General features: G+C 47.5%; 1 protein-coding gene across 1 annotated transcript in view; it reads right to left on the reverse strand.

Moving 5' to 3' along the window:
- LOC120709826 (ATP-dependent Clp protease proteolytic subunit, mitochondrial-like) overlaps positions 1–14,792 on the reverse strand; it is a 39,356-nt gene extending 24,564 nt beyond the window's left edge. Inside the window, exons 1-3 of the mRNA XM_039995467.1 lie at positions 14,565–14,792; positions 2,776–2,912; positions 1,885–2,257 (exon numbers count right to left, since the gene is read on the reverse strand). Coding sequence (XP_039851401.1) covers positions 1,885–2,257; positions 2,776–2,912; positions 14,565–14,792 — 738 coding nt within the window. The remainder of the gene's footprint in view (positions 1–1,884; positions 2,258–2,775; positions 2,913–14,564) is intronic.
- Positions 14,793–15,610: the final 818 nt, after the last annotated feature.

Raw genomic sequence — 15,610 nt, forward strand, 5'->3', positions numbered from 1 at the left:
TTAAAAAACTTTATAAAACCTCCAGATTGACGATTGAACAAAGGAGTGGTAAGTGGTACTCTACAAGCTGTTTTGACCCTCAACCGCCAAAGATGAGGATGATGCTATAAGCCCCATAGGAGTTAGGTAAAAGGTATGAACAAGGCCAACTTATTCAGAATAAAGGTAAGAACACTCGATTGTGCCTTGGGCATAAGTCAGGAATGCGACATTGCATCAACTCCTGATCAACAACCTAAGTCTAAAACTTTGCTCGGGACGAGCAAATGGCTAGCTTGGGGGAGTTGTTGACGGTGCTTAAATGCCATTTTCAACCATCAACTATACTCAATAATAAAGAAAAACTACATGCCTTACTCACATATTTGTATCACTAACCTTGCTCCACAGTTGTTTTCGAGTTTTGTACATTTCAGATGAGCAAGAGCGAAATAAGAAGAAAACACGCAGCAGACGCCACATAACTACGCAGAAGATCGCATCCGACGTCACCCACTTACAAAGAGGGCCCATCTGGCAGAGCAAACGGGCGCGCCACGCATAATGCATACAAGGAAAGATACGAGGGCCCATCTGTCAGCCTGCCAGAGGAGGATAAGGACGAGGGCCTACCAGGTGGGGTCGGCCGAACCTGGCCTGGCTCCCGTCCAGGTGCACTTCGAGGAGGAGTCACCCCCAAGGCACCTGATCGCCTTCCATACATGCGTTGGCGGGAAACCGACCTCTAGAGCTATAAATAGGCCTCTCCTCCACCCCCCTCAACACACACACAAACACACACACTTCATTCCATTCTCTCCAAGAAGGCTCTCCTCTCTCTTGCTCTCTTAGCTAGGTAGTGGAGCTAGGCTAGTTCTTCTTTAGTGAGCAAGTCGTCCTCGGAGTCGTTGAGCAATCCTCGGCTCCCGGTATGGCTTTGTATCCGATTTGTCAGACTTCTATTCATAATATAGAGATATGCCATGGTTGCTTTACTATCTTGATAGTTTATCAATTCATGCTTAGTTTGTTCATGAGTTATGCAAAGGTCTTGGTTAGGCCAGATGATCCGGGTACGGATAGAGGTTCAATGTGCTTTTGGGTTTGCTCTAGTGTTTTACTTGTTCATCCGAAGGGTGGGAGACCTGGGGACACTAGAGTAGTGACTTCATACACGAGTGTGGTGCTCGGGTATGCGGGATCCTTCGGATATGACCGTGCTCCACGGTGTGACTGGGGTAGACGGCAGGTGGTGACAGCCCTGTCCGTCCGGCGTAACAGCGGTGTTGCGTTTAGCGTATTCCCCGACATTGGGGTTTGGTGTAGGAGTTCATGCAAAGAGGTAACAGGACTGGATGTACTCCGGTGCAGGACCTTCTCCCTGCTATCCCATTTTCCTGGCTCCTGTAGTCCTAACCATATCCTAACATAACCCTAGCTTTGAATAGAAGCACTAGGACACCTAACCTAGCCTAAGCTCCAGCTGACTTAACGTAGAGTAGAGTAGTTCCTTTGTTTTGTTGTTTCTCTCTTTTATTCCTTCCTCTTGGAATGTGGATGTGTGCTGTGTCGCATTACCCTTGCTTATTCTTTTCCTGGACTTACCCCTGTTAGAGTTTTGCCTATTGCTTGAGGCACAATTTCATGGTTAATGTTAAGTACAATACCTTTGCCACTACCGTCCTTTGGGACACAAATAAATGACGATACCCTTACTCTCCAGGTGAAATGCTACAACGATATATCCATGCGCTTGCGGATCCATCTGTAATCGTATTGATTATACACGAGAGTGGCACCCCTTGGGTGCAGTTGCTAGGATGGGTTCGGCGCCCACATTTCTAGTGATTCCACTACGGACCGACAACAGGCAATTCTGAGGTTGTTACCAAGGTCATCACAAACCTGGTATCGACTTAAGAAATGCCAACAGTCGGCGATGAGGCCGTGGAAGCAGACGATGCGTTCCTTGAGCAGGCTCGAGAAGATGTCATAGGCACGCTCCCTGCGGGAGGTTGTCTCGATGACCATGGGGACGAGGCCGTACACACGGAGCGGGGAGAACCCCTCCGGCTGGGGCGGCTGGTAGGGCGGCGAGGAGAAGAAGGCCCGCGGGGGCGGCGCCACGACGAGCCGGCGCGGCCCGAGCCCCGCGGGGCCGGGGCCCAGGCTAAGCGAGGCGGGCCTAGGCGAGGGCCGGAGGCGGGGCGGGCCGGAGGGCGTCGGCCAACGGTGGGGGCCTCTCCTAATCCGATCCGATCCGATCAGGGAAGGAGGTCTGTTTTTTTTACTTGAGAATATGAGTAAAGATGTACCAGGGGCAATAGGGTCATTTTTATTGTTGAGTCCCACCTGTCAGGGCTTTGCTCCCGTTATCTTCTAACAGAACATGGACAGAAGGGTATAGGGATAAAGATGAGTTGGCGGTAGGGCATACAGGTGCGACTAAAAAAATAGGGGTCTGGAGGTCAAGAGCACTTAACATAAGGACATACAGGTAAACGTCTCCTAAAAAGTTCAGTCGCACCTGCATGCCCTTGCACAAACTTTTTTTTACCTATGTACCCTTTTGGACAGAATGGACACTAACAGAGTCTGACAAAGGTGGAGAAATACGGTGGGGTCAGTGCAATAGAGCAGAAAGACCGTGCGAGGGCGTGGGCACCTGTGAGCGGTCAAACAAAGAGCCGCGGGTCGGCACTGCCATTGCAAGAGAAAGAGGCCTGTGCTGCCCCGTGTCGCCGCCCCGCGGCAAGGCCTCACCATAGGCTGTCCACCACGGCTCCGGACACCGACCTGAGCGCGAGGCTGTCGCTCACCAGCTGCTGCGGCAGCGGCGTGGACGCCGTCAGCGGCTGTGGCACGCCGCCCACCGCCAGGCGCCTCTGCTGTGTCCACTCCCACACCCCGCGCTGCGGCACCAGCCACTGCTTCTAGCGCCGCGAGGATGCTGTGAATCCTGACCACGCCCACGCCGCTCGGGTGGTGGCAGTAGCAAGGCGCGTGCTGCATCTTGTCCCCGCACAAGGTAGCACAAAGCTGGTTCTGCTCCGCTCGCCAGGCGGTGGTGCAGACGACACCGCGCTTCCGGTGCAGCAACCTGCAGCCTGCAGGAGGCGGGGCCGAGCATCCTGCAAGGGCTTCCTGCAGGGGCAGTGCTCCTGCAAGGGGCGGCAACCTCTAGCTTGCCTGCAGGAGGCGGGGCCGAGCGGAACAGAGGAACAATAAAGCAGATAAGGATAAGCACCTTCCTATCCTCGGTGACATCCAAATTGGCTCCCAAATTCAAATATATCCACGCGGCGTTCTTGGGGAGATCCAACAGCAAACTAGCAGGCATGACATGGGGAGCCAAAGGTGGTTGTTGGGTATTTTAGCGTCACGAGTAAATCAACAAGTGCACATATACCATTTTAGCTTTCACCTCAGAGTATTCCAAGGGTCATCGAATCCACAGGGAACGTGTGTGCACTCTTTTCTATTCTAATCGGTCCAAGGACACACCAAGATAGGTAGATGGGTACAGAGGATTCCTAAGATAGCACTACTGCTGAGTTAAAGGTCGATCTCTTGGGCACAATACTCGCTTCGGGCACCGGCATACAACTAGTCTGCCAGTCGACTCCGGCCAACAACTCTATGCTATATCCGAACGTGGAGGATTACGAAGGACCAATAGCGCTGTCACCACCTACGGCCTACCTCTAACAAACCATGGTATATAAGGCAAACGAAGGATAACCCCTAGCCTAGACACCACGTCTACACTATTGATTACTACTGCAGCTTAACTACGTATCAGCTCCCATAGTAAACTACAGCACTCTGTATAAATACGGAGCGACGAATCCGCGAGTAAGAGAACTGATCTCACTCAACTACAAGCATTACTTGCATCTACTATACCAAGTAAAATACTAGAGATAGGAACCACGAATACTTACTAAACTCAAAGAATGTAGCAGCATCCGTAGAGGTACAAGCCCGGAGCAGAGAGCCGACACCCCGGCACTTCTCCCGAACTACTCTCTCACTCTCGTAGAGGTACAAAATGGAGAAGAGCGCCGAAGACTGGCGCCCCTCCTGAATACCTCTACCCTCTCCCTAAGCTAACATAACTCTAAACACAAGAGGAGGCTTGAAGTTGAGCACTTGGTGGATTTGAACTCCAACTTGGTGGTGTGTCTTCATTTGAGCCCCTCCCCTCATATATATAGGGGGGAACCGCCAGCCTTTTGCCCGAGAATTGAGCCAAACCGCCATGGAGCACCAACCACACACTGGCACGTGTCATGTGAGAGTCGGTGGAGCCCGTGGGCTGCCAGCACCAGGTCGGCCGACCTTGCTGGTCGGCCGACCGTGGGCTGGGCCCGTTTGGCCCGGTTCTTGGTCGGAAGGCTGTTAGGTGGACCCCCATGTCATATATGTGGGTAAGGGCCTGTCTTAAGTTGGTTTGATAGCTCTGGTGGGCCTGTGGATCCTCGTGAATGTGCCTGATTTGTCGAGATAGTTTTGCCTTGGTCTGTGGAGTGTGTTTCCCTGCTCTTGAAGTGTGTTTTCACCCTTATTTCACCTGCATACAAATATTTACCAACACTCATGGAAATGGTTAGTAATAAACCCGTACCACTATGTTGATGTTTACATTTTTTGTATTTATGCAGGAGTTGACGGCCTAGATTTGGTACTTAAGAGCCGTCAACAACTCCCCCACACTTAGCCTTTGCTCGTCCTCGAGTAAAGCAGAAAGGACTAAGGTGGAACATGACTTCCAAAAGGTATGAAGCGAGCATAAGAGATATTCCAAACCATACCTTGCACTTGTGAACTTTGAAGTGTCTATCATGCCATCTTGGGTAGTTGAGGAATGGAATGGTTGCGACTCAAATCACTTCTACTACTCATGTCAAGTATCTTGGGGTTTTTCAATAAGTTTTCAAAATAAACCGTTGCTTAGCTCCTCATTTAACTCTCTCAGATCGCTCAATGTGTATGTGTCCTTACCAAGGCATTTAACTTGCCTTTTCTTCATCCTACTTCTAGTGCTGGCTGTATGTGGAGCTCAAGGTAGGGTATGAAGGATAAGGCATACTTGTATTACATATATTGAAAGTCAAAGACCGGATCCAAAGAGAAAAACAAGTCATACAATCAGATCAAGATGTGCACGTGTATGGATTGTGATGGATGGAATGGAAACTCCTTTTGTATGATCTCTCTCCCTATATAAATTCTTTTGTGAGCATGGCTATCTTTTTTCTTCTTTTTTTTATGGACCTTCATGCGCCCATATTTTTTTTCTTTCTTTTTTTTCAATACTTGGACCTTCATGTGTCCATATATTTTTTTCGATAACCCATGCCTCTCTTTTTTTCACAAAAATTGGAGAGAGAGACCAACACATATAGCGGAGCATTTATTTTGTGGAATGAGTGGTGGTACAGTGCTAACTTCTCAAAGAAGCATAGCAAGGGGGTATATGGTATGCATGTGAATCTTGATCATGAAAGCATGAAAAGAATTCTCTCAAGGGTCACAACAATTTGACAAAGCTCAATGCAAAAACAAGCAGCATATGTGTATATGGTTTTCAAGAAGTATCATCATATGGTTTTGGTAGGACTTTGGCATATCAAACAGGAGCTTCGCAAAGGGTTTTCCAAATTTTCAAATAAATAACCCAAGCACTTAGACAAAAAGGAGCGAAGATCATATCATCCAAACCATATCTCAAACATCAACTACTTAGATAAGCATGATTTCCTAAGGATTTTTGTTCACAAGCATCAAGGTGATAAGCATGGAGTAAAACATATGCAAGCCAACCATAGGAAACATGTAAAGCAGGCAGATACACTGATTCATTTTGAGTTTGATTTTAGTGAGTAAGATTTGAAAACCATTCAAACTCATGAATCAAAGAGAGTTGAGAAGTAGAGGATGCACATACTATCGCTTTTTTAAGAGGGTGGGGATCAAGGCAATGGTGATTCAGCCAAACCATCAGATGGTTGGCTGAATTTGGTGTCCTTGCCTTGTCTCTTGTCATGTTGCTGTAGATGATGTTGTGTGATGCATCTGTGGGAGATCTCGAATGTGTATGACAATGATGATCTTGAGAGATCTCCCCCACACTTGTACTTGTACCTGGTGCTGTACTCAACGAGATAGTGGAAACAAAAATAATGGCTCTGCTGGTTTTAAGAACCAGGGAGCTCTAGAATTTATTCAAACTAAACTTTACTCTCACCATGAGACTTACTCTGGCGATCCTCGGGCGACCTCCCGGCAGGGCATTGTTTAATGTCAAAAGCAGGACATTGAGAGTACTTACCGCGGTGTTTGTTGATGAAGAACTTATTACCATGGTAACTCCTCGCTCTTTTTTTCTTTTTTTTATGGAGCAAGATGCAGGAACTAACACCAATTCCAAAACAAGATATGGATTGAGAAATAACTTACTTTGGGGCACTCACATACCTCCCCCACACTTGGGGTTTGCAAAACTTCAAGTGTATGGAGTTCAAGTCTCCTTCTGTAGTTGTTCCTTCATCAAGGCATATCGAGGGGTTGTGGTTGGTGTAGCTCTCATGTTCGTTGGTGTTGCTTGTCCGCCATTCTTCTTGATTTTCCCCTGGAAAGGTTAGCGACCAAAAATACCCAAAGGAAAAAATACATCCTAGAACATGCTCTTACTTTTATTGAAGGGAAATAAATAAGCTAATAAATAAATGATAATCCGGGCTATCTCCCGGTAGTGCTTTATTTTTATGGTCATAAGCTCGACCATGGGAACATCCTCTTGCAGCTATTGTTGATGATGTGTTCCCCTTTTCATCACCAATTGTTGATGTGTCATGAAGGTTTAGCTGCAAGTTTAGCATCACAGAGCATCCACGACATTTGCAATGTTTACGGTAAACATATGCATCTACAACTAGCCTTCTAAAGGTTTTGCAAGAGAGGACCTTAAGGCAGTTATAGTCCTCGTGTGTGCTCTGGGCACAAAGCGTGCCTGACTCTGGAGAGGTATTGAAAGAGAATTGTTTTTGAGGTATCACTAGGATGAAGCTCCCACGCTCATATATGGAATTCTTTTCTATGGACTCCAGAGTTGGCGCCTCATAACATTCAGTGGCCCGTCGGTTCTTTATGTCAAGAGATTTATTGTGGGAAAGCATAGTTGAATCTCGATCGTGGTCGAGAACAATTTTCTCAGGGCCAGAGGGAAGAGGCTCAAACTCGCTCAAGAGGGATAATGATCGTTAGTCTTCACAAAAGTGAAGGGTGACTTCCGGGTTGTGCTCTTCGGAAGCAGCAGATTTTGCAACCTCGGAGAGAATGGACTCGGATGGTTTGAACGGAGATTCTTGCATCATTTCCTTGACGGGTTTGGCTCGAGAAAATGCTTTGCCATAGAATTTTCTAAGTAAGAGACAGTGGCAGAAGCGGTTTTCCTAAACTTTTTGTCTAGACTCCCTTGAGATATGAGAAGTTTTTCAAATGGGGAGCCTAGGAGAAGATCAAAATTGAGGATATCGAAGATATGGAAATCTAAGTTGACCTCGATTTTGTCTACTATGAGTGGCACGGCACTTGCAATCCCCCAACATTTAAGGATGTGTCCCAAGGGACAACTTCTTAATAGTGTGTCGGATGGTCTTAGCGTAACATTATCCAGAAGAGTGTACACTAAGTGCCATGGCAAAAAAATTATCTCCATGATGGGGTTAATGCGGGCTTCTACGGTGGTTCCCCTTATTGAGCAAGGAGTGATCGTGGAGGGTGAGCTAATCCTATTTGCTTCAGAAAAGCATTTCTTTCCATCTGACCATTCCTCCTTCATGGCTTCCTCGAGAGGTGCTTCATTATGGGACTCAGGAGGAGAAGGAGGTACCGTAGGCCTAAGGGAAGGTTCTGTCAAGAGATCTCTGGATTGATTGGTGTGGACAGAGGAAGGTTCATTCCCTAAATGGGCATCTATGAGATTCGAGGTGTTTCTATGGTTTTCCATTGATTCATCCTCGAATCTAGAAGAGAACTTTGGGGGGTGAATCTCTTCCCCCTCCGATGTTCTTGGCTCGGGCGAGGTTTCTAGAGCTGAATCTAAGGATGTGGGAGATGAAAGATTGGGTTCAGCCGCTAGAAGATCCTCATAGGTCAACTCACACTCCTCTTGGAGAGGATCAGAGTCGGCTGACAAGGAGGTATACACGACAATACAATCTAGGTTTTTATTAGCCTCAGCCGGAAACATATGGAGGGGTACTCCTCCGGTGATTGAGTTGAGATGATCGGCAGATTCCTTATCGAGACTCCTCTTAAATTTCCAAAGGACTAAAGGATTGAGTGTCGACATGGTAGGGTCGGACTTCACTAGGAGCGAAAATTTGGCCCAGGTTGCGCCTAAAGTTTCCTTCTCATTCTGCTGGAAGAACATGACAGAGAATGTCTTCTTCAAGGAGTCCCAGCTGCCCTTTCCGGTATATGTATAAGACGTGTACCATTGCTTTGCCCTCCCTTTAAGAAAGAAGGGAAACAACATCCACCGGAGGACATCTTGTTTTATGCTTGCAGAGGCAAAGCGTGAATAAAGCTGCTCGAACTCCCGCATATGGTTGTCTGGGTTCTCACTACTTAACCCAGAGAAGGAAAGCTCCCGAACCATAGCGATAAGGTTGGGACAAGGTTCATAGCCGGATGAGGAAGAGGATGGTGGCTCATTGAACTCGCCCCTTGAGGCAGAGAGGCTGTGAAAGGATGGCTTCTCCATGGGTAGCAAGGGTAAAGATAGCAGGAAGAAAATTAAAGATGATGCGGGATAAATCCCATAGAAGCTTTTAAAGGATAGCTCCTCTATGGGTAGCGGGGGTCAAGGTAGAAGAAAAGAAAAGCAAAGGATATGAGGACGACTAGGTTCGAAGAATGATACAGCAACCGTTCCCCGGCAATGGTGCCAGAAAGCTTGTTGGGTATTTTAGTGTCACGAATAAATCCGCAAGCGCACGGATACTGTTGTAGCTTTCACCTCAGAGTATTCCAAGGGTTATAGAATCCACAGGGAACGTGTGTGCACTCTTTTCTATTCTAATCGGTCCAAGGACACACCAAGATAGGTAGAAGGGTACAGAGAATTCCTAAGATAGCGCTATTGCTGAGTTAAAGGTCGATCTCTCGGGCACAATACTTGCTTCGGGCACCGGCATACAACTGGTCTGCGAGTCGACTCCGGCCAACAGCTTTACGCTATATCCGAACGTGGAGGATTACGAAGGACCAATAGGGCTGTCACCACCTACGGCCTACCTCTAACAAACCGTGGGATATAAGGCAAACGAAGGATAACCCCTAGCCTAGACACCACATCTACGCTATTGATTACTACTGCAGTCTAACTACGTATGAGTTCCCATAGTAAACTACAGCACTCCGTATAAATACGGAGCGACGAACCCGCGAGTAAGAGAACTGATCTCACTCAACTACAAGCACTACTAGCATCTACTATACCAAGTAAAATACTAGAGATAGGAACCACGAATTCTTACTAAACTCGAAGAATGTAGCAGCATCCGTAGAGGTACAAGCTGGGAGCAGAGAGCCGACACCCAGGCACTTCTCCCGAACTACTCTCTCACTCTTGTAGAGGTACAAAATGGAGAAGAGCACCGAAGACCGGCGCCCCTCCTGAGTACCTCTACCCTCTCCCTAAGCTAACATAACTCTAAACACAAGAGGAGGCTTGAAGATGAGCACTTGGTGGATTTGAACTCCAACTTGGTGGTGTGTCTTCATTTGAGCCCCCTCCCCTCATATATATAGGGGGGAACCACCAGCCTTTTGCCCGAGAATTGAGCCAAACCGCCATGGAGCACCAACCACACACTGCCACATGTCATGTGAGAGTCGGTGGGGCCCGTGGGCTGCCAGCACCAGGTCGGCCGACCTTGCTGGTCGGCCGACCGTGGGCTGGGCCCGTTTGGCCCGGTTCTTGGTCGGAAGGCTGTTAGGTGGACCCTCATGTCATATATGTGGGTAAGGGCCTATCTTAAGTTGGTTTGGTAGCTCTGGTGGGCCTGTGGATCCTCGTGAACGTGCCTTATTCATCGAGATAGTTTTGCCTTGGTCTATGGAGTGTGTTTCCCTGCTCTTGAAGTGTGTTTTTACCCTTATTTCACCTGCATACAAATATTTACCAACACTCGTGGAAATGGTTAGTAATAAACCCCTATCACTATGTTGATGTTTACATTTTATGTATTCATGTAGGAGTTGACGGCCTAGATTTGGTACTTAAGAGCCGTCAATAGTGGTTTAGAATGAGATAAATTAATCCTGAGCTCATCCAAATTGACTTCCTCCCACCATTCTTCCTCTTTGCCTAAGCTGTCTTCTTCGGTGAAATTTGTCGCCATCGCTTAACCTCCGACCAATTCCTCGCATACACGGACTCCCCACACCACCTGCAGTCCAATTGAGCTGGTCCCGAGCCATAACCTTCGCTGGAGCTGCCTTATCACAGCCGCCTTCTTCTTCAGCCCATCGCCGCATAGAAAGAACAGGGAAGGGGAGAAAATGGGAAGGGGAGAAGGGGCGCAGGGAGGTGGGGGAGCTTGGGAGGTAGGCGTGGGTTCCTAGCGATGTCCACCGCCGGTGAGCTAGGGGCGCCCCCCTGTGCCTCGGCTTGGCCGGTGTCCGGGCGTCTATTTCGTAGCCTGTGCAAGAGGAGGGCAAGATTGACATTTTCTTTGATGGGTCCCACCTGTCAGGGCTGCTTAAGTGTTACAAACTAACAACAGGTGGATGGAAGGGCACACGGGTAAAGAAAAGTTCGCGTGAGGGGATATAGGTGCGACTGAACTTTTTAAGGGTATAGAGATAACCATCAATTCCACGGAAAGGGGCGGTGGCCGGCGGTCTGGACAGCGGTGGCGGCATCCAGGAGAGGTGCAAGGGCGACGGTGGAGCGGTTTAGCTTCAGGAGGATATCGTGCAGGTCGTGGGGTGCCGATTTGGAGCAATGTGGGGCGGAGGCGGTTGGTCCGCGGCGAGCTCGAGCTCGCAATGGCGGACAGGGCGGGTAGGCTCGCGCGTGCAGGGGTGTTGGCCCTTTTATATTCGAGCGAGGAGGGGGAGGAGGACCTGGGGGTGCCAATTGACACCTAGGGGAGGTCTATTTGGCGCATAGGCGCTCGATGGCGAGGTGCGGCCCGGCGGGCGGCACAGCAGGGCGAGCGATGGCGTGGCAGGCGGCCAAAAGGTCCTGGGCGCATGGCAAGCTTCGACGAGGCCAGCTGCAGGTGGCCAGGGGTAAACCGGGGGCGGAATTGGCCAAAACCGGAGTGGTTTCGCCGTCCCTAGGAGCCGGCATACAGGCACCATGAGAGGCAGATGAGAGAGATGCTGTCAGGGGCAGTTTTGTAATTAGATCAAATTTCGAGGTTCAGATTGTAAACTCAATTTTTCTCCTTCAACCTGTCCTCAAATGGAAAACTTTTGAATACCATTTTTGTTCAGTTTTTCGAGATCTACAACTTTTGTCTCAGGAACTTTTTTCATTTGAGCAATGGTTTGTGAGTTATTTTAAAAGATTCAAAAACTCCATAAAAGGATCAATTTAATTTGTTTAATTGGGCTAAAATTTGGGCCCACTTCCAATTAGGCACATGTCACTAATTGTATCAGATTTTTGTGTACAATATTTTGGTGAGGTGATTTGTACATAAAATATAGTTGAAGTATACTTTCTTTTCCAAAACAATTGAAGTCCAACATTTGAACTTGTATTTAATTTTCCTTTTGTTGCCTTTAACAATTGTTTGCCCTCTCATTAGTTCCACTATTTGCTCCCTTTTTATTTTGATTGACTTTAAACACCTCGAGTGTCACACGGTCGGCGCCATAAACTCTCTTGGCATCATAAAAACCATGTTAACGGGAGCAGCCGATGAGCCAGGATCTTGTCTATCATCGGCTCTAGGTTTGACGTGCCAAAACTGTGACCTGACTCATCTCTAGTTAAGAGTCTGTTTCTGTTCCTCTTCTAATATTTTCGATTGGCGCAACCTCTGAACACGCCTTTTTTGCGACTTGTTCAAACCTACCGGACACCATTGAGGTTGACCGGCATGACGCGCAAACTGTTCTCTTTCAAGATCCTTGCGCATCGACTGATCATCAGGCATCCTGTCGTCGGTCATTTGCTCCAGCCGATCGTGCGCAGGAATTTGTCCTCCGGACGGGTCAGGCAACATAATCCTGCCCCCCAGCTGATCATGCATAGAAGGTCTTCCACCTAATCGATCGCGTACAAGAGTACGTTCATGCATGTCCACCTTGATCGGCCTGCGCAGCCCATAGTCAAAATGTGGTTTCTTATATGACTGGCCACCACGATACAAATTGTTACACTCGGGGCAATCATCGACCGTCGGCAGAGTCAAACTTTCTTCCCAACAATGTATGAAGAAATGACACCTCCAATGCTCTTCGTTACGGCGTGTCACCTATTCCCTTTGCTGCCGCCTCTCTTGATCGCGCTAAAACTTGTTCAACAACATCTGAGATGTAACACGCCTCTGAGGCACTACAAAACGTTGGCCGATTATGACGTCAAAACTTTGGTTTGAGGTGGATTTTTCTCCTTGCTAATATCGACCATGTTCGTAGCGAACGGGTGCTAATCAATCTTCATCCTCTTCTTAGGCACCTCAAATTTGAGCTTTCCCTGCTCAAAGGCCAACTGTATTTGTTGCCGAAAAACTTTGGACTCATTAGTATCATGAGAGGTCGCATTGTGCCACTTGCAATATTTCATATTCTTGAGTTCCTCCTCTGACGGGATCTTGTGATATGATTTTAGTTTGATCAGGCCCTCTGACAGTGGCAGATCGAAGATTTTGTCCACTTTTGTGACGTCGAACCCAAACTTTTCCGGCTCCTTTTTTTCCAAACGGACACGAGACAGGTTTCTTGTTGCCTTGAATCCATTCTGCAGATGCGACCACTTCTTGTTCTTCATCGGAGTCGAGACCACCAGAGTATTTGGCATAATTAACCTTCTTCTGGAAATTATTCCTTTTCTGTTCATAAGGTCGAACCTCCCCGTCATCCGGTGTGCCATTTGCCTGATGCTTTCGAACTCTTGTGAGGCATACTTCTCCTTAATGTGCGGCAAGTGTCCCTAAAAAGCGACATCGGCAAGCTGCTGGTCTGACAACACTAAGCTGTAGCATCTGTTTTTAATGTCTCTGAACCTTTGTATAAAAGCAGACATTGACTCATCGTTCCTCTGCCTCAAACTGGTCAAATCTATTAGCTTCAATTCAGAAATACCATAATAGAAGAACTGATGAAATTGTTTCTCCAGATCGGGCTAATATAAGATGGAGTTAGCTGGGAGCGTGGTGAACCATGCGTACGCCGATCCTGATAGAGACATGGAGAACAATCGGACCCTGAGCGCATCCTGATTCACTGCTTCTCCACACTGCATTATGAACCTGTTGACATGTTCTACCGTGGAAACCTCCCCTTGTACTGAGAACTTGGTGAAATCAGACACTTTATATTTATGCGGGAGCGGAAGTTGATCATAAGCAGGTGGGTATGGGGTCCTGTACATGACAGATAGTTGATTCGGCCTAAGACCAAACTATTCCCTTATTACTTCAGCTATCTTGGTGGTCCAGTCTACTTGTTGATTGGGAACTTGCATTGGTTCGGGTGACGCCGGAGCCATTGGCTGTGCGGCCGATGGTGTCTGTATCGGAGGTGGAGTCATCGGCTGATTTGCTAATGCCATCTGCGGCATGTGCTGAGGGATCTGATTGGGCGGCTGCTGGTAAAGCACAATCCTAGATGTAGTGGTCGGTTGTGACACCGATTGGTTGACTGACTGCTGGGCCATAGGATGCATGTATGGTACATTAACTTGTCGCACTGACCCAACTGCAGGATCATGAAACACCCAATTCACTCCATTTTGATGAGGCAACCGTGAGACCAGGACTTCTGTTGGGGTGATAGGGTATATTATCGCAGCAGTCTGCTGCTAAGGCGTTGGCTGCAAAGCCGATGCTGTATTCTGTCCCGCCGGCTGGGTCGCTGACCTATTCTGCACCATCGGCTGTGAAACCGATATATGTTCTGCTGATGAGCCATCGGTATGGAAGCCGGTGAAGTACTTTGCCTCGTAGTTGATGGAGTAAAGAATCCTGGGGGCATGCCAAATCCAGTCACTAGGTCCCACCCGATCGAGAATCCTGATGCGGATCCCCCTTGCACTGATGTGGTGATTAGCAGAGAATTCGTGAAGATAGGATCCGTCTATGGTGGTAGTGTTGTCCTAGGAGGCTGTGGAACGTGGGGCCACTTCTTCCTTCCGGTCGGCTAAACGAAGCCGATGGAGCTGTTGTTGTGGTTGATCCCATAGGAGTAAAACTCACCTGACCGGGTTGCATGTAACATGGTCCTGGATAGCCTTGGAACATGCCTTCTCCCAATGTTTTGATTACCGCATTATGCACTGTGTGAGTCATCACCGGTGCATCGATGACGAATGCATGGCCCATAGCTTGATGTACCATATCCAACATCTTGTTCTCATGTTGGGTTTCCATTAATGACTGAAGGGTAGGGAAATCAAACTTCTTAACAACTTCACCACCCCTTGTAGCCCCGAAGGACTTGAGGCATTCCGGCTTGTAAGCCTCCAAAGCTTTATCCAACTCAACTTTTTCCTTGAGCTTGTCTTCCTCGACTGGGATGTAATTTTCCTCATTAACGCCGGAACCATCCTTGGGTTTGGTCATGTTGAAGTTTCTCGGGTCCCACCAGGCGTGCAAAAAGATGTGTTGACTCAAAATCTACACACCAAGCCTGAGATCACCGTTCTTCAGACTGCAATTTCTTTCGAACCAAGCGTGCCAGTCAATTTGACCTGTAAATTGACAAGGAATCGGTAAACGTTAAATCTGAGAGTGTATCGGCTGGTTTTCCGAACAACTCTCACACAGCGTATCGGCAGGCTTTTCTGATGCAGAAAACGATAAAAAGCGATTATGGCGTTCGGTGTAAGCGAAAGATATCATAAAGGACTGTACAGGTGTATCGGCAGATCTAGCCAACACAAAAAATGACAAATCGGCCCGGATAGCCGATTACACGCATGTAACAGTATAAAAGCTACGAATGTGTAACTTAAATAAAGCTACTCGATAACACTTGAAATAGATTTAAATCGGCTTTGTAATATTTTGACAATAATGTAAGGTTTCACATCCGTTTACACGTGTTTCAAGGCAAATAGATATGATAAAAGCTAAAAAGATAAGAAAAAAACCTATAAATTTGGCAAATATCGATAAATCGTGAACTAATCTAGATGAGACAACTGCGATACGCCCGGAAGTCAAAACCTAGATATAATTCGATAACTTTTGAACAAATCTAAACGAAGCAACAGGGATGCGCTAGTTGACTAAACTTATATTTACTTGGTAAACGAAGACTTACCTGCAGATCAAGTCACTCGAACGTGAGACATCCTCAATCGACTTGAAAGAACTCACAGAAAAAGAAAATAGCGAAGTCGCCGACAAAGAAAGTAAATTGCGAGAGAATTGTAAAA

The sequence above is a fragment of the Panicum virgatum genome, chromosome 5K, assembly GCF_016808335.1.
Source record: "Panicum virgatum strain AP13 chromosome 5K, P.virgatum_v5, whole genome shotgun sequence".
In the NCBI taxonomy this organism is placed as follows: Eukaryota; Viridiplantae; Streptophyta; class Magnoliopsida; order Poales; family Poaceae; genus Panicum; species Panicum virgatum.